The following is a 24,947-nucleotide window of genomic DNA, read 5'->3' on the forward strand; positions in this document are numbered from 1 at the left end:
CCCATAAGGACTGCACTGATAAGATGCACAGCCTGCTAAATGACGATTCCTACCGGAAGATCAGCGTTGACCCTACAAAGAAGGTGGAGAACAAGACGAGGGCGCTTCTCAAGGACGCAGATTTACCGGAGGGTGACGCTAAGAAATTGTTACCCCAAGGTCCGGTACCGCCTAGACTATATGGACTCCCGAAGGTTCACAAAGAGGGGGTACCATTACGCCCCATTGTCAGCAACATCAGGGCACCTACATATTTGTTGGCCAAATACCTGACGGGAATATTAAGTCCTTATGTGGGTAAATGCCCTCATCACATCCGTAATTCCGTGGATTTTGTTAAACGCCTTGACAGCTTCAGGTTGAATGAGTCAGATATCATGGTGAGTTTTGACGTCGTTTCCTTGTTTACGAGGGTACCCCTGCGAGAGTCACTAGAATTGATTAGTCAGAAGTTTGACGAGAAGACCACTGAACTTTTTAGGCATCTCTTGACTTCCACGTATTTTCTTCTTAATGGAGAATACTACGAACAAACGGAGGGAGTCGCCATGGGTAGCCCACTCTCCCCGGTGGTAGCGAATTTGTACATGGAGAACTTCGAGGAGGAAGCCCTGTCGTCATCCGTATGGAAACCTACTTGCTTTTTCCGTTGCGTGGACGACACGTTCGTCATCTGGCCACATGGTTTGGATAAACTCGTTGACTTCCTTACACATCTAAACTCCATACACCCCAGCATCAAATTCACTATGGAGACTGAAACGGAGGGTAAATTACCTTTCCTTGACGTCTTGGTCAAGAGAAGGGCTGACGGCACCCTAGGTCATGGGGTGTATCGGAAGACTACGCACACTGATCTGTATTTGCACGCAGACAGCTGCCACCACCCTTCACAGAGGAATGGGGTACTTAAAACTCTAGTACATAGGGGGCGCACTATCTCTGACGCAGAGAGTCTACCCCAGGAATTGGAACATCTGAGAACTGTATTTCGAAAAAATGGGTACTCAGAGTGGCAGATTCAACGTGCTCTCCGCCCAACCACTGCAGCACAACCTGTTGAGATGGATGAAGTCACGAGGGAGGAGGTAGGCACTGCATTTATTCCATACACAGGCGCACTCTCGGGGAAAACCGCCCGCATTCTGAAGAAACACCGGGTCGGAGCTGTGTTTTGTCCTCCAAATAAAACTCGTGCACTGGTGGGGAGCGCCAAAGATGACCTCGGTTTGAAGATGGCCGGCGTGTACCAGATTCCGTGTCAATGTGGCAAGTCGTATATTGGTCAGACGATGCGTACCGTCGAGGATCGATGCCGTGAACACCAGAGGCACACTCGACTGATGTATCCGAGCAAGTCGGCGGTCGCTGAACATTGTTTGTCGGAAAATCACGCCATGGAATATGAGCGCACGAGGATTCTGGTACAGACGTCGAGATACTGGGACAGCGTTGTTAGAGAGGCCATCGAAGTTCGCACCAATGACGACCTCATAAACCATGACTGTGGCTATAATCTTAGCAAGGCTTGGGAACCAGCGATCGGGTTAACCAAGAGTAAATGGAGCAAACGTATAGTTGTGACGACCACGGCGGACAGAGCCATCACACCGACGTCATCTCAGACGCCGTCGCAATCTGTTCCACCGCGCGACCGTGGCGCGGGGCGCGGACGGCGGAGGGAGCGCGCCGCGGGCGGAGGGTATTTAAATCGGCCGGCGCCGCGACCGAACCCAGTTCCCTCTGAGCAGCCATAGCGTACGGATCTCCGTGCCGGCACGTTCACAGGAGCTCAGTCCGTCAGTTCACCTGATGATGGCGACATGTATGATCGCCGAAATATTGTGCCCGTTGGACACTATAGACCGGCAGCACACTCGTGGATATTTTGACTATCAAATACGCCGGGAGAAACTCAAGAATCACAATATTGAAGGAGTTTAATGCAAATAATGTGTTGATTACGTTGTTATATTTAACAAAGAACTGATTGAAACCTACCTTGTCTGGAGGTTGATACACCTCCTTCACTTTTGGGATGTTCCTTGTCGTCTTAGCTTTGTATAATTCTTCAGTAAGCACCAAAACACACTTAAATGAGTAGTGAATATAAATCAACACTCAGACTTCACTGAGTGTAGCACTGACTCTCACTGAATACTGAATGGCACATACATCCTTTTCCACACCAACAACTGTGGAGTAGAGAGCCTGTATAGGGAATACAGGCTCTCTACTGTGGAGCTACATCGTATGCCATCTAGCAGCGTCGGTGGGAACTACAAGCAGTCGCTCTGGACATAGATCTCTCTCCAGGCCGCTGGCGATCGCACATAGGACATTTTCAATGCAAAATTGGAATAATGACCGATTTGGCTCTTACACCCTTTTCCATGTCAGCTCTTCAGTTATTACTGACCCGCACTGCCGGCCGGAGTGGTTGTGCGGTTCTGGGCGCTGCAGTCTGGAGCCGGGCGACCGCTAAGGTCGAAGGTTCGAATCCTGCCCCGGGCATGGATGTGTGTGATGTCCTTAGGTTAGTTAGGTTTAATTAGTTCTAAGTTCTAGGCGACTGATGACCTGAGAAGTTAAGTCGCATAGTGCTCAGAGCCATTTGAACCATTTTTTGACCCGCACTGCGCAAAACGTAAAACACAAGACGCTTTCTGTAGTCCTGATACCATTTTTACTAGAACTGAAGTGGGGTGCAAACTGCTGCTATCTAGCGGGAACCATGTAAAACTCGAGTGTTTGCTCTTTCCAACAGTACAATGTTCAAGCACATATCTCAAATAACATAGTAGTTATGATTTTCTTTTAATCAGATGACTCTTTTTGATACACCCCGTATAATGGTAACATTTCTATACGGCCTTCTTGCATTCTCAGCTACAGTTTTACACCTGGTGGTAAAACTGAAACAAATTTTTTCCAACGGTTCTGCATTCTTCATCATCAGTGTTCTGCCAAAAGACAGGTTTTCACACGGTAGTTCTCCAGGCTGTCCGGTCTTCTGCCATCCTCTTCAGCACTGCATAATTTCCTCTTCCCTTTATGTCGTCTATCATCTTGTATCTCCCTCTTCCTCCCAGTCTTCTCCCACAAACCATTCCTTCCAAAGCATCTGCTAGCAAGCACTCCCTTCTCAATGAATGTCCCAACCAGTTCTTTTTCCTTTCTCTTACAACCTTCAGCAGACATCTTCTCTCACTAACCCTTTCCAATACTCTTTCATTACTCACTCTTTCCGTCGAGCTTATTCTCTCCATTCTCCTCCACATCCACATGTCAATTGCTTCTAACCTTTTTCCATCCTCTCGTCTCAGCGTCCATGTTTCTGCCCCATATAGTGCCACACTCCAGACAAAACATTTGCCAACCCTTTTCCTTAGTCCTTTATCTAATTTGCCACGTAAGAGTCTCCACTTTCTGTTGAATGCCTCCTTCGCTATGGCAATTCGAGTTTTCACCACCTGGTGACATCTCAAGTCTTCAGTTATTGTGCTTCCAAGATATTTAAATGCACTTACTTGGCTAATGGTAGATTGTCGTATTTTAATATTGGACAGTCTGCGTCTTGTACTGATGACCATACTCTTTGTTTTTGCTGTGTTTATTCGCATCCTATATTATATTTATTCGCATTCCACACAAGCTTCATTTAGATCTTTCCGCATGTTGCTCACTTTCTGCCACATTACTGCATTAAAATATCTATGAAGTTTCGCTGCCGTGCGATAATCACAGCACACACTGGACATCTGTGTGTAGCTGCACTTTAATTATAACCAATCGGTATTAGAATCGCACAACAACGTAGCTTCGAAAATTAACATTCACAAATCCATTCTTGTTAAATAACTACACAGTGAATAAGAACAGTTATTCTCATATGTACTGAACCATCGAACATAGTAAGATAAATGTTACATTATGCATACGAAAGCATGGAATTTACATCAAACAAATACAGGGTAGCCCACGAAAAACCGACATCGAGTGGACACTGCTCGCCAATTACGCACGCATTGTTGCCCGCCACGAGCAGATACAACAAAAAATAGATATACGTGTAATAATTAGACAATAAAGAACTAACAAATAAGCTAATGCAATAGTCTACATTTACGGAATTAGTAGGTTCAAAAATGGTTCAAATGGCTCTGAGCACTATAGGACTTAACTTCTGAGGTCAGCAGTCCCCTAGAACGTAGAACTACTTAAACCTAACTAACCTAAGGACATCACACACATCCATGCCCGAGGCAGGATTCGAACCTGTGACCGTAGCAGTCACGTGGTTCCAGACTGAAGTGCCTAGAACCGCACGGCCACACCGGCCGGCGGAATTTGTAGGTGCTGACCTTGTGCTTCAATGCACCTTAGCGCAGTCCCTAAAATGTTAACGTACACTTTAATCAGCTCTACCGCATCACTTCTCAAGATTTCAATGTGAATATTGTCCTTCAAGTCTCTGATTCATTTGTGTACACTTTTTCCTTTAGGTTGCCCCACGAATAGGTCCAGTGATTGCAGCGACCACAATCCTTTGCTAATTGTCCTTTTCTCTACGAATCTTTGATGAATGCGTGAGATCGACTCGCGTGAAATGTAACAGGTGGCTGAACCTGTTGAAAGATAGTTTACGTAGGTTCATGTGGGGTCAACTGTGTACAGGGTCATTATAATTAAACTTTCAAAACGCTGTAGAAATAACACCACTGGTCTGAATGACATCAAATTCCAACGGAATGTTATCGGAGAAGGGGGAAAACGCATGGCATAAGAAAAAAAAGTGTGAAAATTGATCAATAGATGGCGCTATATGTGTCAGAATACGTAAATGAAAACACCTGTCATGCGGACGACCCATTGAGGTTGGTATAATCACGCCGGGTACACGCCTTTTCCTCCTTTCGCGTCTGCGACGTTCGCCATGACAATCTCAATGCAGGATCGCGCTCTGCTAGTAAAGCTACAATACTGGCCATTAAAACTGCTACACCAAGAAGAAATGCAGATGATAAACGGGTATTCACTGGACAAATATGTTATACTAGAACTGACATGTGATTACATTTTTACGCAATTTGGGTGCGTAGATGCTGAGAAATCAGTACCCGGAATAACCACCTCTGGCGGTAATAACGGCCTTAATACGCCTGGGCATTGAGTCAAACAAACAGAGCTTGGATGGTGTTGCTCGGCCACCATTGACCATACGTTTTCAATTGGTGGGAGATCTGGAGAATGTGTTGGACAGGGCAGCAGTCGAACATTTTCTGTATCCAGAAAGGCCTGTACAGGACCTGCAACATGTGGTCGTGTATTATCCTACTGAAATGTAGGGTTTCGCAGGGATCAAGTGAAGGGTAGAGCCATGGGTCGTAGCACATCTGAAATGTAACGTACCACTATTCAAAGTGTCGTCAATGCGAACAAGAGGTGACCGAGACGTATAACCAATGGCACCCCGTGCCATCAGATCAGGTGATACGCCAGTATGTCGATGACGAATACACGCTTCCATTGTGAGTTCACCGCGATGTCGCCAAACACGGAAGCGACCATGGTGATGCTGTCAACAGAACCTAGATCCATCCGAAAAAATGACGTTTTGCCATTCGTGCACCCAGGTTCGTCGTTCAGTACACCATCGCAGGCGCTCCTGTCTGTGATGCAGCGTCAAGGGTAACCGCAGCCACGGCCTCCGAGCTGATAGTCCATGCTGCTGCAAACGTCGTCGAACTGTTCGTGCATTTGGTTGTTGTCTTGCAAACGTCCCCAACTCTTGACTCAGGGATCGAGACGTGGTTGCACGATCCGTTCGAGCCATGAGGATAAGGTGCCTGTCATCTCGACTGCTAGTGATACGAGGCCGTTGGGATCCAGCACGGCGTTCCGTATTACCCTCCTGAACCCACCGATTCCATATTCTGCTAACAGTCATTGGATCTCGACCGACGCGAGCAGCAATGTCGCGATACGATAAACCGCAATCGCGATAGGCTACAATCCGACCTTTATCAAAGTCGGAAACGTGATGGTACGCATTTCTCCTCCTTACACGAGGCACCACAACAACGTTTCACCAGGCAACGCCGGTCAACTGCTGTTTGTGTATGAGAAATCGGTTGGAAACTTTCCTCATGTCAGCACGTTGTAGGTGTCGCCACCGGCGCCAACCTTGTGTGAATGCTCTGAAAAGCTAATGATTTGCATATCACAGCATCTTCTTCCTGTCGGTTAAATTCCGCGTCTGTAGCACGTCGTCTTCGTGGTGTAGCATTTTTAATGGCCAGTAGTGTATATTACAAGAACGATGACTGTGCACACGTCGCTCTGCAGAAGTTCCAGACACTGAATGGTTTGAAAATAGACGTTGGTCCGACGTTACAGTGGGTCTGGAGAAAATAATTCGGAAATTCGAAAATGCGGGTTTCTTTGGTGTGCAACCCGGTAGAGGGAGGAAACGAATTGATTCGACGTCAGTGGAAGCAGTGGCCACAGCAATGCAGGAGGAGACGAGTGGTGGTGTGCAAACGTGTAGCGTACGGAACATTGGACACACCCGTGAGCACAGTTTGTAAAATCCTACAAAACATCCTTTGCTAGCCATTCAAAATTACCCATGCGCACGAGTTGCTTCCTGCTGACCTGCCAGCAAGAGAGACCTTTGCTTTATAATCTCTTGTTCGCATACAATGACTGGCCGTGAAAGATTTTTCGGGCAGATGTAGCCCACTTCCATCTGACAAGGATATGTCAATACACAGAATTGTCCAACATGGGCAACAGAAAATTGACACGCAAATCAACCAGTACCACTTCATCCTGAAAAGGTCACTGTGAGGTATGGGATTACGGCATCATTTATCATAGGGCCATATTTTTTCGAAGAGGCAGGTGCTTCCGGTCCTGTTACCTGTACCATCACTGGTAAGCGCTATGAGTGTCTTTTGTGCAACCACGTCATTCCAACAGCGTGGATATGTGGATGGGATCTTTTTTACACTAGATGGCGCACCTCTGCAAATTGCAAATCCAGTTAAGCAGCTGCTGAATAGTCATTTCGGAAATGCTAGAATTATCAGCCGCTTTTCCTTACAGCCTGATCTTAATCCGTGCGACTTCTGGCTGTGGGGCTATGTGAAAGACCTTGTGTTCAGTGTTCCGATTGCAAACTTAGCTGCACTGAAGGCACACTTTGCGCAACATATTCTGAATGTGACCCCGAAAACATTTCGATCAGTTGTGGAACGTGCTGTTTCTCGATTTCGACTTGTTGCAGAAAACGGTAGACAACATATTGAACATGTTTTGCGCCTATCACACGGAAATTAATAATCCGATTTGATTTTGATTGATGCCATTTATGCAGATTTTGGTCTCAGGACAATTAAAAACCGATTTTTCCCATCCGATGTTATATGACCTTGCCGTGATGGATGTGCTTACGTAACTAATGCAGACTGAGTAGTACAGTTTGTTTAACGTCAAACGTACACCTTAGGCATTGTTGTATGATTCATTTGTCATTTTCAGTCGACCTCAATTACATTATGATGTTTATAGCACCGTCCATTGACGCATTTTGTAACTATTTTTCTTCTGCCATGCGTTTTCCCCTTTCTCTGATGATATTCCGTTGCAATTTCACGTCATTCTGATCTACATCTACATCTATACTTCGCAAGCCACCCAACGGTGTGTGGCGGAGGGCACTTTACGTGCCACTGTCATTACCTCCCTTTCATCTTCCAGTCACGTATGGTTCGCGGGAAGAACGACTGCCGGAAAGCCTCCGTGCGCGCTCTAATCTCTCTAATTTTACATTCGTGATCTCCTCGGGAGGTGTAAGCAGGGGGAAGCAATATATTCGATACCTCATCCAGAAACGCACCCTCTGATCAGTGGTTGTTTCTACGGTGGTTTGAAAGTTTAACTTTAATTATAATCATCGAGTATTAAATTCCTAAAAGATTTGCATATACTCAGCAGTGTTTACTGTTGTTTCAAAGAATACACGACCCACAATCCGACTTGCTGACAGCACACATCCCACTCAGATTTTTTTCACCGTGAAGAGGTTCCTTATCCTCCTGTAGCGACTGTTTGTTCACCAACATCTGATGTCCTGCGAGTTCACATGTGCTACCAGATGCAACCTGGATTCATCGCAGCTGATCCAACACTCTACTCAATTGTTTTACACAGATATTTACAGTAATTAACACGTTTTGCCTTAACTTTCTACAAAAAATGGTTCAAATGGCTCTGAGCACTATGGGACTTAACATCTGTGGTCATCAGTCCCCTAGAACTTAAAAATACTTAAACCTAACTAACCTAAGCACATCACACACATCCATGCCCGAGGCAGGATTCGAACCTGCGACCGCAGCGGTCACGCGCCTAGAACCGCACGGCCATACCGGCCGGCTTAACTTCCTCCTTTAGTTCTTCGACACTTCATTTTGTAGGGCTTCATCCCTGTATGGTGTAGAAAACATGTCGACAAAACCTACGCGAAACGTTCACCTGTTGCGACAATTAACGTGTCGACTTTCGATCATTCGTGTTCGAATCTCTGCAATCACAGCACATGTACAAACGGACGGGGCTCGATTCTTTTTTGCATTTGCATCTGTTTCTGGAGAGCCCCATTTGCAAACAGCAGCATACAGGATTTGGTGACACGACATGGAAACGGTCGTGGAGTTGACCGAGTCGGAGGAAGCTTATTTGTTCATACCCGTACTGTATGAAGATGGCGGCACGTTTTGATGTTTTGGATAGAACAGAAGATGAAGAAGTGTTATACATCGGTTGGATAGAAAGTAGTGGGAACACTGCGGTAATATGTAGTAAGGCAGTAAGTGGCGAAGGCCCCTGTAAACGCTCAAACATTTTGTCAACCTTAACTATGCTGTCAAATATTTGAGCGTGTACAGTGGAGTTTGACATGTTCGTCAAGCGTAGATCGTCTTAGACGTGTTTGAGAGAAATTTTGATTGACAGAAACATTGGCTAGATCGCGGACGTTGTTTGTGTTGACGTTTCGCCACATATGTTTATTGAAAAATTGTTTTATTACGATTTATCTCACTGTATCGTGAGTTTCCACTAATATGAGCCGCGTGGAGTGACCGAGCAGTTTGAGGCGCTACGTCACGGATTGCGCGGCCCCTCCCACCGGAGGTTCGAGTCCTCCCTCGGGCATGGGTGTGTGTGTGTGTGTGTGTGTGTGTGTGTGTGTGTGTGTGTGTGTGCGTGCGTGTGCGTGTGCGTGTGTGTGTGTGTGTGTGATGATTGGTTCAAATGGCTCTGAGCACTATGGGACTTAACATCTTAGGTCATCAGTCCCCTAGAACTTAGAACTACTTAAACCTAACTAACCTAAGCACATCACACACATCCATGCCTGAGGCAGGATTCGAACCTGCGACCGTAGCAGTCACGCGGTTCCGGACTGAAGCGCCTAGAACCGCTCGGCCACCCCGGCCGGCTGGGACCGATGACCTCAGCAGTTTGGTCCCTTAACAATCACATACATTTGAACTTTTGAACACTGCTATGAATACTTTGATCAAGTATAAAAGCAAAATAGCACAGTCAATAATCGAACTGGTAGAGGTAACACACCTTTCCCAGCCATACATTACGCATGAAGAAGTTATGAACAAAATCAATATTTTATGGACACAGTGACACAGAAGGGGACTGGAATGAAATAAAAGAAACGAAGTTCTCCGGTTCTTCAACGGACGATGTGGGCAATATGTTCTCGCATTGCAGTAGTTTAGTGACCTGTCATTAGAGGACTAGTCAGAAGAAAATAAATTTTCGCATGCTTGTGTCTTCTATTTCATTTCAGTGTGAGGATGAAGTAATGTAACCAAGTTACTAAACGTTTCACTGCCTATCTGCAGAAAGTTGATGTAATCATCAGCTCCTGAGTGAAACATTTCCATTAACAGCTTTTCAGTTGCGTATTTCTCATTTTAAACCATTCCCTGGATCAGCGTCTTGCTTTTTTTCTTCATTAAACACAGTGCAAGAGGCTATGTTGGAAATGCTTTATCTGCATTTGTAGCAATTCCTACTAGTGCCAAAATACAGCATACATGAATAGTGTCTGCTTAAAAAGTAAGATTAAATTGACAAGCTTTCATAGTACGGGCATGTTTTAGACATCCGCGGCTAGACAATAGCGAACTCAACGGGCAGGTTTGCTCTTTTAAAGTTGTCGCGCGGCGTAGCCGAGCAGTTCAAATGGTTCAAATGGTTCTGAGCACTATGGGACTTAACTTCTGAAGTCATCAGTCCCCTAGAACTTAGAACTACTTAAACCTAACTAACCTAAGGACATCACACACATCTATGCCCGAGGCAGGATTCAACCTGCGACCGTAGCGGTCGCGCGTTTCCAGACTGTAGCGCCTAGAACCGCTCGGCCACACCGGCCGGAGGCCGAGCAGTTTAAGGCGTCTTGTCACAGTCAGTTCGGCTTCCCCGTCGGAGGTTCGAGTCCTCCCTCGGACATAAGTGTGTGTCTGTGTGTGTCGTCCTTATCGTAAGTTTAAGTTAGATTAACTACTGTGTAAGCTTAGGGACCGATGACCTCAGCAGTTTGGTGCCAGAAGACCTTACCACAAATTTCCAATTTAAAAAGTTTCATTGCCCATTCGAAGAACGTTGACTTAATCATACGGTTCTGATAGAAATATTTCCTTTAGCATATTTTCATGGGTAAATCTCTCATTTTAAGCCCTTACCTGGACCAGAGTATTCTTCTTGTCTGCCGCTCGTGGTCTCACAGTAGCGTTCTCGCTTCCCAAGTACGGGGTCCCGGGTTCGATTCTCGGCGGGGTCAGGGATTTTCACCTGCCCCGAGATGACTGGGTGTTCTGTGTCGTCTTCATCATCATCATCATCATCATCATCATCATCACGGTCGGAGGAAGGCAATGGCAAACCACCTCCACTAGCACCTTGCCTAGTACGGTGGTGCGGGACTCCTGCATCGTTCCCCTACGCTCTATCAAGTAGCATGGGACTTCATTTCCATTCTTCTTCTTTAAACTCAGTTCCAAAGTTAATGTCAGGACTGCTTTGTCTGCATTTGTGGCCATACTCACAGTGGTGTCACAGCCAGACACCACGCTTGCTAGGTGGTAGCCTTTAAATCGGCCGCGGTCCATTAGTATACGTCGGACCCGCGTGTCGCCGCTATCAGTGGTTGCAGACCGAGCGCCGCCACACGGCAGGTCTACAGAGACTCCCTAGCACTCGCCCCATGTAGTACAGCCGACTTTGCTAGCGATGGTTCACTGGCTACATATGCTCTCATTTGCAGAGACGACAGTTTAGCATAGCCTTCAGCTACGTCATTTGCTGCGACCTAGCAAGGCGCCATATTCAGTTACTATATGTCTTCTGAACGGATAATATTGTGAATCATGTACCGTCAAGGGCGACGTTCATCATTAATGGATTAAAATTAAGTATCAAACTAGCTACGCCCACTTTCTGAATTGTAATTCCTTGTCATGTTGCAGACCTCACGTCAGTATAGTCCTTCCTTCCTCATGCCAGCCTGCGTGAGCTAAAACGTGTGCATTTCGGCCTATTGTAACACTGTGTTGGCTCTTCTGCCAACATTGCACTCACTACTCTCAAAGTACATGCGAATAGTGTCTGCTTCAAAGTGAGTTTAAACTGACAAACGTTTGAATGTGTACGGGTTTGCTTGGCAAATCCGTGGCCACATAAGAGCGATTCTGACAAACACGTTTGATCGTTTACAGGGGCCTTTTGAGTCAGCTGCTGTGTGTACTTACAGGGACCACTGAGTCAGCTGCTGTGGGTATTTTCTGAGAGTGGGCAGTTCAAGCGCCCTAACACCACGTTTAGGAAGCACAAACAGCGTGCGCGGATGAAGACTGAAGTGACACATGGTCACAGCACACAACGATGTTTCCTTCTGCCACAGCAACCCATCACCCTTCACGACGCTGTACGATGCCACACGGTGAAACTCGTGCAGGAGCTCCTGTGTAAGTGGGGGCGGGAGGGGCTGAAACATCCACCATATTCAACCGATACGAGTCCATGCAATTATGATCTTTTGGCCAAAATGAAGTAAACATTGTAGAACACGCTACAACACAAGAGAAGACAACATCTGTGCCATAGATCCGTCCTTTGCTAGACATCGACAGAGACGGATGCACTGATTGTGTATGGCGCCTTCGAACTTTGTGGAGAAGGTGATCGAGATATAGGTTGATTATATTGAGGCCATGTAACATGGTGAACGTCTGCCAATAAAGTTTGATATGAATTATAACCTGTAATCTTGACCATCCAAACTGTCGCCGCAACAATATTGCTATACTTTTGAAAAGGGGAAATCCTTTCGAAGATTGCAGGATCAGGAGATTTGATGAGCGATTAAAATAAAAAGTTTGGTGGTTATTAGGTCAAATCAAGGAGAGGTTGAAATTTCCTGCTTATCAAAATAACGCTATTTCGCCCTTGAGCAGACTTTTGATGGCATTAAGGGCATATGCAACTGGCGTATTTAACAGTTATTGGTGACAGTTCGGTCTATGTTGTAGCGATCAAGATTACCGTCCGTCGCATGTGTGTGTGTGTGTGTGTGTGTGTGTGTGTGTGTGTGTGTGTGTGTGTGTGTGTGTCTGTAGACACTACATTTCAGCACGAACCATTTTTGTTCATTCCTCGCCTTTAGAGCGGTGTCAAAAATAGCTACGCCTTATTCTCCTAAAGAGACGGCGCTCCTTACATGTAAAGTTTCTCTTAAGCTTCTTTTCGTAACAAGAAATTTTCTTTCTGAGTAATGGTCCGCAGCTGGTGGTCTTGCGGTAGCATTCTCGCTTCCCGCGCACGGGCTCCCGGGTTCCATTCCCGGCGGGGTCAGGGATTTTCTCTGCCTCGTGAAGACTGGGTGTTATGTGTTCTTCATCATCATTTCATCAGCACTGACTCGCAAGTCGCCGAAGTGGCGTCAACTATAAAGGACTTGCAATACGGCGGCACAACTTCCCTGCATGGGGCCTCCCAGCCAACAATGCCATGCGATCATTACACTCTGTGTAGTGTTACATAAACACGGTAAAATAGTCTCTATGTAACACACAGAAATAAACACAGTCTAATTCCCAGTTACATGAACGCATTTTGCTGACTGGAATTTAACGGCGGTGCAGCACAAAGACAACGTAAGTGTGATTGAGCATTAACTGTGATCACAGGACCCTCGGTTATCTCGTTTTTTCAGATTGTGGGTGGGGGTGGGGTGTAAACTGAATTTTATATACTTACCACAACAAACCTTAAGAGGGTTTGCAGAGCAGACACGTTGATGGTTTTAGTGTATGAGAACTTAAAGTCCACCCCAGACAGCTACGTCAAATCGTTAAACGTTTGCAAAAGTAATGCTACACATTTCCAGATACAGGTCTGCTTTCTTCAGAACGAACAAACACAGGTTTGTGAGACAAGCTGAATGTGTGTCTTTGTATGCATGGTTACATCTTCTTTATTTAATATTGTATTCTTCCACTAAACTACACACGAGGAGCATTCAGTCAGTAATGCAATAATGTGTTTTTCTGAAAGCAGGTTGGTTTTAGTCAGGATTCCAGCACAGCATATTATTCCACAAAATACTATTTTTCAATATAATCTCAATTCAATGTGGTGGCCTTCCATCACCTTACTGAGAGGTCGTGTGTGGCTGTGTGGTACCACTCTACTGGTCGATGTCAGAGTCAACACTGCATCAATAACCTCACCACCCACATACTGTTTTCCGTAGGGCCCATTCTTCATTGGGTCAAACAGATGGAAGTCAGATGGTGTGAGGTCCACGCTGTACACTGAATGAGGAAGAACAGTCCAATGGAGCTTTGTGAGCTCGTCTCGGGTGTGCAGCCTTGTGTGAGGCCTTGCATTGTCATGAAGAAGGAGAAGTTTGTTTGCATTTTTGTGGCAACAAACACGCTGAAACTCTGACTTCAGTTTCCCGGGCGTAGCACAGTTGCCCTACACTTCAGGTTATTGCACCATGAGGTTGTTGTTGTTGTTGTGGTCTTCAGTCCTCAGACTGGTTTGATGCAGCTCTCCATGCTACTCTATCCTGTACAAGCTTCTTCATCTCCCAGTACCTACTGCAACCTACATCCTTCTGAATCTGCTTAGAGTATTCATCTCTTGGTCTCCCTCTGCGATTTTTACCGTCCACACTGCCCTCCAATACCAAATTTGTGACCCCTTGAAGCCTCAGAACATGTCCTACCAACCGATCCCTTCTTCTAGTCAAGTTGTGCCACAAACTCCTCTTCTCCCCAATTCAGTACCTCCTCATTAGTTATGTGATCTGCCCACCTTATCTTCAGCATTCTTCTGTAGCACCACGTTTCAAAAGCTTCTATTCTCTTCTTGTCCAAACTATTTATTGTCCGTGTTTCACTTCCATACGTGGCTACACTCCATACAAATACTTTCAGAAACGACTTCCTGACACTTAAATCTATACTCGACGTTGACAAATTCCTCTTCTTCAGAAACGCTTTCCTTTGCCATTGCCAGTCTACATTTTATAAATCATCAGTTAGTTTGCCCCCCCCCCCCCCCGCCCCCAAATAGCAAAACTCCTTTACTATTTTAAGTGTCTCATTTTCTAACCTAATTCCCTCAGCATCGCCAGATTTAATTAGACTACATTCCATTATCCTCGTTTTGCTTTTGTTGATGTTCATCTTATATACTCCTCTCAACACACTGTCCATTCCGTTCAACTGCTCTTCCAAGTCCTTTGCTGTCTCTGACAGAATTACAATGTCATCGGCGAACCTCAAAGTGTTTATTTCTTCTCCATGGATTTTGATACCTACTCCGAATTTTTCTTTCGTTTCCTTTACTGCTTGCTCAATATACAGCTGAGGTACGACATCAAATAGAATAAATCCTTCAGCGTCCCAGAAGACCTTTGCCACGATTCTACTGGCCGGGGATGCAACTTTGAACATTTTCTTCGGAGGAGATGTGGTATCACACCACTCCGCAGATTGCCGTTTTCTTTCCAGTAAGAAGTGATGAGTCCATGTTTCATTGTCTGTGACGATGTTCGACAAAAATTCTCGTGGTCAGTTTTGTAACGTACAGGTCATTCTGCATACATGGTCCATCATTGCTCTCTATTATCTCCTGATAAGCGGAGAGGAACCCACCACACCACTGACTACCCCAACCGGTGGACGAGTATGTCAGCACTACCAATCAGACACGTGCAGTCGAGCAGCGAGGTATTTGATTGTGATCCATTGATCACCTCGAATAACAGTGCTCGCATGTTCCAACATTGCAGGAGTCACAGCTGTGTGTGGCCGGTTGGAACGAGGGAGATCAGACAGGTTTTTAAGGTCTTGTAACCATAATAACAGACACCTCACCCAATGTCTCGCCAGGCTTTTGTTCACTGCCAGACCTCGACAGACATTCTGCAAGCCCCTACGAAAATTGGCACTGCTCTGCTTTTCCATCACATGGAACTCAGTGGCAGCTCTTTGCTTGGAATGAACCTCCATTACAGACGCCATTGTGAAGACCATGTATAGCACGCCACCTAAGGGGCCATCATGAATGTATAAGGGCTGCAGCGAGAATATTCCACGATGTCCTACAACAAATTCCGAATTTATTCAACCAAAACTGACTGAGAAAAAAAGTGTTGCATTATGTACTGAATGTCCTTTGTATACAACGCAACACTTTACTGACAATTACACAAATTTATCCACAAGGGTTATACATGACTGGTCAAATACTCGGTTGTGACATTATCATGACACCAGTCATCATTAATCACACCAAGCACAGGGATCCAGAAAAATGTAGACTCTCTTTGATATTTAATGTTAATGTAACAAACTGGCGTACCCTTACAATTCTTGCATTGGGAGGGGGGGGGGGGGGGTAGATTATTGTGTGTGTTCTATTCAAAGTAAGCCCAATTAGCAGCCAGACAATGTCAATAGTGCTGAACTGTTGACCAAATTATGGAGCTGTCAGGGTTATCGGTGTGAAAGCCACACAGGATGCCTCAATGGTTTCTCATAGCTTGTCAGTGTAGCTAGCTTCTGTTGACAAACTTCATTTTCAAGGTCCCCCATAGGTAGAAGTCAACAGGTGTAAGGTGTAAGGTCTGAGGACTGTGGTGGGTACTCAGCATCTCCTCTTACACCTATCCATCATCCAGGTAGATTTTCATCCAAGCAGGCACTGACATCTCTTTAGTAGTGAGGCGGAGTGCCATCTTATTGTAGGCAAAATTTTTCATTTCCAAATACCTCTCAGATGGCAGATAAAACCGATGTTTGCAGCGTAGGAACACCGCCTCACCTTCACCTTCAAGGAAGAATAGGCCAATCAAACCATGTGATGACAGACTGCATCATACATTAACACCCTGTAAATTAACATGTTTGCCCACATGAATGTGAGGATTTCCTCTGTTCCAGTAAATCTATCGGTATTTGATTTTAATACTAATTGTCATACACAGAAGGAACTCTTTCAACTCAGTCACACTTTTTTTGTTACTTGCATGTTATTGATGGTAATTTAAAGTAAGAGATTTAGTTCTGAATGTAATCAAAACTTCATTACCTCCATGTGTGTTTATGGAATACATGGATGGTATGACAGCAGCGGAAGCACGGTATGAGATACACAAAGAAATCAAGATAGTCTGCTAGTTATTTTCAGTATAATACACTATAGGCCAAGTGACTGTTGTTCATCTGTTATCAACTGACAGATCAAATGCTAGTATTCACTGCAAAGTCTTCTTGAACAGTTCTCCCCATGTGACTCCTTGATAGGAGATCATTCTGTATCAAAACTTCTGTAACAGGCAACTGATTAATAGTGGAAACTACATTACCAAGAATCATTTAAAAATAGATGCTTCAATCACAGTTGCTCCCAATCAAAATAGTTATATTTGAGGCTAAGAGAATGGTGCATTATCAAGTCTTGACCTGATCGAGCCCAGCAAAACATTAATGAGTTCTCATGTATTTATCCATTATTACATGGTAATGTGATATGATGTGATATGGAAGCACATACTTATCTCATCTTACAGCCTTCTTAACTGCCTTTGTAATTACAATTGAACTTGCAAAAGAATTTCTACTTCACAGAGGTTAACCCCCCTTGGAAATCCCTCTTTTCTTTTGAATGGGACAGGTGCTGTGTCTTAACCTATAAGTATTTAATACAGAACAACACAAATTGTTTACAGAACGGTGAATACTGCCAGGTAATGAGGGTGGGGGTGGGGGGTGCAAGTGATAATTATATCAGTCATATCTTCCCTCCTCACGACCAACAATTGTAAAAAAGGAAAACACATTTACCTGTTCCTAGGTGGCACCATGCACTTCTCGTTTCCTGTTGACTGTCTGTCTCTACACGTCTGCAGTAATTTTTTACAGCTCAGTTGAGTCATGAATTTGTAGCAGGAATACATTTCGATTTGTGTGCAACACACAAAGTATAACTTACCTCTGTTTCCATATTTAGATCTTTCATACTGAGTGTAAAATCAAAAGTGAAATAACACACACACAGACACACACACACTCATTCTCTCTCTCTCTCTCTCTCTCTCTCTCTCTCTCTCTCTCTACCCCCCCCCCCCCCTTGCCAGTGGTCTGTTTTCCTCATATATGAAAATTGAGTCACTGTGATCAGAGCTCTACTGCACCTTTGCACTTTCTGAAGTAGTAATTAGGCGGGTAGTGTTGCATGGTAAATAATATTCTGCAACATAGTGTGCAGATATTTTCCACTGTCATCCTTTTATTCCAGGCCTAAGCATTAGATCCTTAAAAAAAAAATAATATTAAATATTTCTTCACTTTATCTGCTGGCAACTAACAACTAACCACAGACAATGTAGCCACAAGAGTTGAACTCAGTGCACTCTCAGAATATGAACCTCAGAACATTGCCAAATTGATTCATTTAATTTAAAATATCCAGAACTGTAGAAATATCCAATTACTTCCACTGCTCAAGGTCATGAGTATTTAGCCTATGTGCTTCCAGCATTACACTAATCATCTTTATGACAACTTGTTGATTTCCCGCAATAATTTAATTATTTGCACACCAGTTAAAATCATTATTCCCTCTGAGTGCAGAATAGAAATACAGATTCGAACAGCCTACTTCCAACAGTTTTCACAGTTTAAATGAGTACCTCAGTGCTGATGAACGTTTCCTTGGTTTGGTGATGAAGGCCCACTGGAGGGAAAAGGGAGGGGGTTTACTGCATCTAGCTGAACTATACACTGGCGTGACAAAAGTCATGGGATACCTCTTAATATCACGTGAGACCTCCTTTTGCCCTGTGTAATGCAGCAGCTTGATGTGGCACGGACTAAACAAGTCAGTGGAAGTCGTCTGAGGAAAACTGAGCCTTGCTACCTCCATAACTGTAGAAATGTTGCTGATGAAGGATTTTTTTGCACGAACTGAACTCTTGATTATGCCCCATAAATGTTTGATGGGTGGCCAAATCATTTGCTTAAATGTTCTATACTGTTCTTTAAACCAATGGTCAACAACTGTAAGCGTGTCATCGTGCATTTTCGTCCAGAGAAATTCCATCATTGTTTGGGAACTTTAGTCCCTGAATGGCTGCAAATGATCTCCAAGTAGTCACACTTAACCATTTCAGTTAATGATAGGATCAATCAAACCAGAGGACACAGTCCATTTCAGGTAAATGCAGCCGACACCAGTATGAGCTACCGCCAACTTGCTTAGTGTCTTGTTGACAGCTTGGGTCATGGCTTCCTGTGATCTGCACCACACTCAAACCCTACCATCAGCTCGAACTAACTGAAACTGGTATTCAACTGAGCAGGCCATAGTTTTTAAATCTAGAGTCCAACTGATATGGTCACTAGCCCAGGAGATGTACTGCAGGCACGTCGTGCTTTTAGCGAAGGCACTCCTGTTGATTGTCTGCTGCCATAGCCCATTAACACCAAATTTCATCACACAGTCCTAACAGATAAGTTCGTCATACGTTCCACATTGTTTCTCCGGTTATTTCGTGTAGTGTTGCTTGTCTGTTAGCACTGACAACTCTACACAAATTGTGCTACTCTTGAGACATTGGCCACTGCATTATCCATGGTGAGAGGTAATGCCAGAAATCTGGTATTCTTGACAATGTGGATCTCAGAATATTGAATTCCCTAATGATTTTTTAAATGGAATGTCCCATGTATCTAGCTCCAACTTCCAAATTCTGTTAATTCCTATCCTGCCACCATAATCACTTTGTGAACTTTTTCAGATTAATCACCTGAGTACAAATGATGGTTCTGTCAATGCACTGCTCTTTTATACCTTCTGTACATGATACCACTGCCATCTGTTTACGTGCCTACTGCTATCCCGTGACTTGTCGCCTCAGTGTATTTGCTGGGTAGAAAAAAACGCACATTTTTAAATGTTTAACAATATTTTATTTAGCTCTCTATTAGGTCTTCAAGTACATAGCTCAACACATTTTAACAGAATACAAAAAATATTAATGAATAAAATAAGTGATGAACTGGGAACTACTTACAATTATGTTCAATAAATTCAGTGTGTTAAAAAGGCATGCATTACAGTTTTCATACAGGAAAATATGTTATTTTAAACGTAAAAATAGTATTTAATAAAAAAGTAATGTATATCAAGCAAGGAAAGGAAAAACATGGAAAACAACATAAAGGCATAACAGGCATCAACTCTTTAGTAGTAAAAACCACTGAGTTATCCAATACGGAGTACTAACATTAAGGAGAGAGTTACTAAAATAAATACAAGTCACATACATAGTTCAATGTGATTATAGTATGACAGAGTATATAGAGATAAATCATTGTAGTTGCATGTTTATGTATTCTGTAACACTCTGATGATCCAGAGCACACTGAAGGACAAGGGTAGTGTTTTACATCTTATTGACAGTGTAATCATTAAAGAGAGTGCAAATACTGTGTGAAATTGGTGGGGGATTAACCTCACATACTACTTATCTGTGGAAACCATATTTAGTGAGGTATTTCACCACATCAAGATTTGTGAGCAAGACTAAAAAGGTTACGCTGTACAACAGGTCAAACAACTGAGAACTCATTATTACTACAGATAAAGAAAGTACAGTGGTAGTTTTATATAAATGTTTAAAGGAACACACAGTGAATAACTTCTAGCTCTCGGGATCCACAATCAAACTGAATTTTTCGAATGACACTCTTTTTAGCCCATAGCAATGGGTTAAGTGCCACAATTGCAACCGTGTATTGCAAAATAAAACATTACAGTCAATGGTGGAAAGATGATGTCCTTCAGAAAAGAATATGCCATTTTTTGTATTAAAATAAATTATTGAAAAACAGTTTTAACTGTTAGAACTTTTACAGAGGTCTTCCTGTTGTCTTTGTAAACCTAAACTGTTGACTAGTACCTAATTTGTGATTACAAGTCATGACAGAAGGTGCGCTGCCAGATTTAGAACACACAAAACACGTCTGAAGATAAGTAGCTTGAATAAGGACATTTTGAGTGTACTTCAAGTAAATGGCCCAAAACTAATACCGCAAGAAATATTTGCAATTTGACAGTATTATGAAACTCAGAGCAAAACATGAAGCTTCATGAAATCTTGGAAAAATTTAAATATTATGGTGTATCAACATTAAATTTCTTGTTTTGTTCCAACAACAATTTTATCTCTGACATACATTCACAATCTAGCAAATGAACTGCAAAAGTTAATTCCAACAGAACAATCCAAGGTGATCCAGGTAAACTGGAACTTTACCAGCAGAAACACTGCTGTAGAAACAGATCACATCAAACATTACGTGCCAACCATAAACATAACCATAGATATTTTCTTTCAGTTTCACTGGATGCAATGGACAACACAACTTTAACTGTATAACATGACAGCAAATATGTTAAAAAATTGAAGTGGTGCCTGCTCGATAACATTAGGTAACTTGGAAAGGAAACAACACTTTATTAGCATGGGAATCCATTAGGACAATCAGAATCAAGTAATCAGAGTTCCTTTGCATAGAGTTCCATCAGTGCATCAGTAATGGCCTTGATCACAATTCACACAAACAAATCACTTAAACATTTTCCCTGTTTTTATAATATCACATGATGCCACTGCTCTGTTCTCCCTTTTTTTCTCTGTAGCTGCTGAGAGACCAGTTTCTTCGGTTATTGTCAAAGGTTTCTGGTGGTCACTAGGAGCACTAGTGTACATTCTGTTCAGCTTCAGAATACCACTAGATATCCATGCGTGAAACTGCCAATGTGTAAAGAAATGCTTTCTGTAGCACAACAGATGGCTAGCACATTTTACTCAGGAGTAACCACAGATAAATTGATTACACTCGCATGATTGATCCACACAGGTGACAACTGCCGTTGGAGTACTGATTGATCAAACTGTATCACTCATCAGCTGTTCTCTAGAAGTCTAAAGCTCACAAAACAACTCATCTCAGCTATGATTCATTCCTCAGCTCCATGGGCAGACAGATGATACACAAAAATCGACTGCAACAGTATTGCTAAGTATTAGTCCAATTATGTATCCAATACGTGTGCTAGTGTGGTGCTAGTAATCTTCAGACTCGGGGTTCTATATTACCACTCTGCAATATCAGAGCAACAGTAATCCACAACAGCCATCCCAAAGTTACCATTTTGAACAGTGCAGCAGATCTAAGAATCTCGGCTGGTGGCGCGGCGGCCGCCCCTCGGCTGGTGGCGCGGCGGCCGCCCCTCGGCTGGTGGCGCGGCGGCCGCCCCTCGGCTGGTGGCGCGGCGGCCGCCCCTCGGCTGGTGGCGCGGCGGCCGCCCCTCGGCTGGTGGCGCGGCGGCCGCCCCTCGGCTGGTGGCGCGGCGGCCGCCCCTCGGCTGGTGGCGCGGCGGCCGCCCCTCGGCTGGTGGCGCGGCGGCCGCCCCTCGGCTGGTGGCGCGGCGGCCGCCCCTCGGCTGGTGGCGCGGCGGCCGCCCCTCGGCTGGTGGCGCGGCGGCCGCCCCTCGGCTGGTGGCGCGGCGGCCGCCCCTCGGCTGGTGGCGCGGCGGCCGCCCCTCGGCTGGTGGCGCGGCGGCCGCCCCTCTGTTTGTATCACAGTTGCCTCAGCTGTGGTAGTGCAGTCGCTCCTAAATTTACGGCTCAGGCACCCCTCTGGTTGTGGCACATGCTTATCTGGAGGCTCAGTGCTGTTGTAATTCCTGAATATATTAAGTAAATACAGCAAGATCACTAATCAAAGCCAGCTCCTCTGCTTCGTGGCAGCATTTTGGAACACTTTGGCACTTCTGCTGCCCTCAAAATGTGTGATAGTGTCTGTGGGCGGCAACAGCAGAATTAACTGGGTATGAACACCCATGTACACAAGGATGGACTCTGTACACCATTCATTTTCTACAACCAGTGACTTATTTAGGTAATGCCTACAGAGGTGTTCTTACACAGGCAAGTAACCTCGTCTGGATCTGTGGTTTCATCAGACACAAAGGGCCAAAATATGACGATGATAACTGATCCTTATTTATGCTTGCATTTCACATAAATAGTCAAAAGTTTGTCACACGAAGTGTTCTGGATGCAAAAGAACCCAATACAACATAACCTATAACTAAATGGATGAAATTCAGTAATAAGATTATGATTAAAAAGTAAGCAGAGAAAACTGGTACATTACCAATCTTTATAAAGATTTGATGCTAATAACAACTAAACAGATCCTGTGTATTAACAAATAATCTCACAACATTTATGTACTAAGAATAAAATGTTAATTTTAAACATTTGCTTTGTTGAAAATCTAATGAACTATCATGTGAAGTATATGAGAAAATACTAAACAACATTTTGTGTCCAATATATAAACTCAAAGAGCAAGAGTGAATACAAATAAAAATGCCATTCAATAAATAAACCCATAGCAACTGCATAACTTACATACAAAACAAAGATTCTACAAACTAATGCACTAACTTAGTACAATAAGCAGATACTGACTGAGCATCATAAATTAGCAGAGAAGTAACATTAAAAATTGTTATATTGGGAAGCTCATGTCAGGAAGCTCACTCATCATACAGTGTACGAAAAAAAGTAACAGAAAGCAATTGAATAACATACACATGGCAATTCTGATGGTGTTATACAAGGTGTGAATGAAAAGTTATATAATTAATTTTTTCCATTACTCTTACTGATCCCATTGCGTATGGATAAGTTGGGAGTTGGTCTTTCAAACACTGTCTTGCTCAGACCACTCTCAGCTTTTGAAGAGTCAGAATAGCTATTTCCCCATGTCTAGCTATAGTGCAAATGTCACAATGTGTAGTGGAGTTATTACTCCAGTAGTATGCCATTTGATTCTGTATGACTCTTGACAAAAAGTCATGCTGACATTTAGCAAATGATTCAGCAAGCCTTCAGGTACACATGCTTTGTTAAATCTGTTTCAGTGACTGAAGCCATTAAAGGAGCCCCATGAAGACATTGCTGTACATGGACATCAAGCAGTAAAAGAGACAAGATGATGATCTTGTTCATGATCTTTCAAACACCAGTCATGCAGATGACACCAGACACTTACAGCTATATAGATGTGCTCCACAGATGAAAGTAGCAATTACACCACAGCCGAATTCCCACCCACGTCTCTGCCACCTGGCACAATTTGGCAGCACTGCCCCAACTCCTACAATCCTAACTTGGCTCCCGTAGACTTTTCCCTCATCTTGAGAGGCACAATCATTGGTGAAAAATGTGTAGGTGGCAGAGGACATTATTTTGAGGAAAGTTAATCATGTATTAAAGTTTTATAGATAACCGCACATCCAGTATAAGTTAGTTTCACATTTACTGTAACTACTTTGCATTTAATAATTAAATTTACAACCAGTATGTTTGTTCTGCTATTAGTAGTTTTGACTGCCCTGACAACTACATTATTACTTTAAAAACAATATTAAACAGAGTAATTTAAAAAATGCTAGTTGTCTAACAACACACAAGTGCATACATGTCTTGACCAATTGAATATATATATAACAACCAAATTAATAAAATTATACAAATAACCAAAAGAAAGTGGACACTTACACAACTACAAGCAAGGCCATAGACAGTTGTTGTTATACACCAGATAGATGTACTGTATAATAAATCACCGAACATCTTTAACAACCTACAGTCTGATTCATGAAAGATGGTAGTTCCTGCAGGTCGAGGCACAGATGAGGATTGCAAGCTATAATGCTCACAATGGCTATGATAATCACAGCAGAGTGCTCAGAAAATGAGCGCTCACTGGGTGTCAGAGAATGTATAACATACGTGCACGGAACAAGCCGAAACTTGCCCACCATCGTTCTTGACTAACTGTAGACATGATAGCACTGCAAATTTGCATGTGTAAATTCAGAAACACACAACCTCACAAGCAAAACTGATTTCAAGAACAGCAAATTTTAACTGTAATCTTCTGTTTCGCATTACATTACTTCCATATTTAATATTGAAACTAACCTAGTATCATATGTTTACTGTTATCTTCTGTATCAATGAATACTAAGACTACATTTTCATTAACTTAAAATTGTATAATGCGAAAAAAAGTTTGCTGAGTCTTATATCACTGAGTAGGTAATTAATCCGTAATTACTTTGCAGCTACAACAACAATAAGTACACCAAAAATTGTATAATCTCTCCACAATATCGGCGAGACTGTTTTGCTTCACAACAAGATCTTAGTAAAAAAAAAAAAAAAAAAAAAAAAAAAAAAAAAAAAAAAA

At 43.4% G+C, this 24,947-nt stretch overlaps 1 protein-coding gene across 1 annotated transcript in view; it reads right to left on the bottom strand.

Moving 5' to 3' along the window:
- Window positions 1-23,888, bottom strand: part of LOC126427990 (basic salivary proline-rich protein 2-like) — a 71,280-nt gene extending 47,392 nt beyond the window's left edge. Inside the window, exons 1-2 of the mRNA XM_050089875.1 lie at window positions 23,863-23,888; window positions 21,828-22,365 (exon numbers count right to left, since the gene is read on the bottom strand). Of these exons, the coding sequence (XP_049945832.1) occupies window positions 21,828-22,365; window positions 23,863-23,888 (564 nt within the window). The remainder of the gene's footprint in view (window positions 1-21,827; window positions 22,366-23,862) is intronic.
- Between the last annotated feature and the right edge of the window lie 1,059 nt (window positions 23,889-24,947).

Source organism: Schistocerca serialis, chromosome 12 (assembly GCF_023864345.2).
Source record: "Schistocerca serialis cubense isolate TAMUIC-IGC-003099 chromosome 12, iqSchSeri2.2, whole genome shotgun sequence".
NCBI classification, from domain to species: Eukaryota; Metazoa; Arthropoda; class Insecta; order Orthoptera; family Acrididae; genus Schistocerca; species Schistocerca serialis.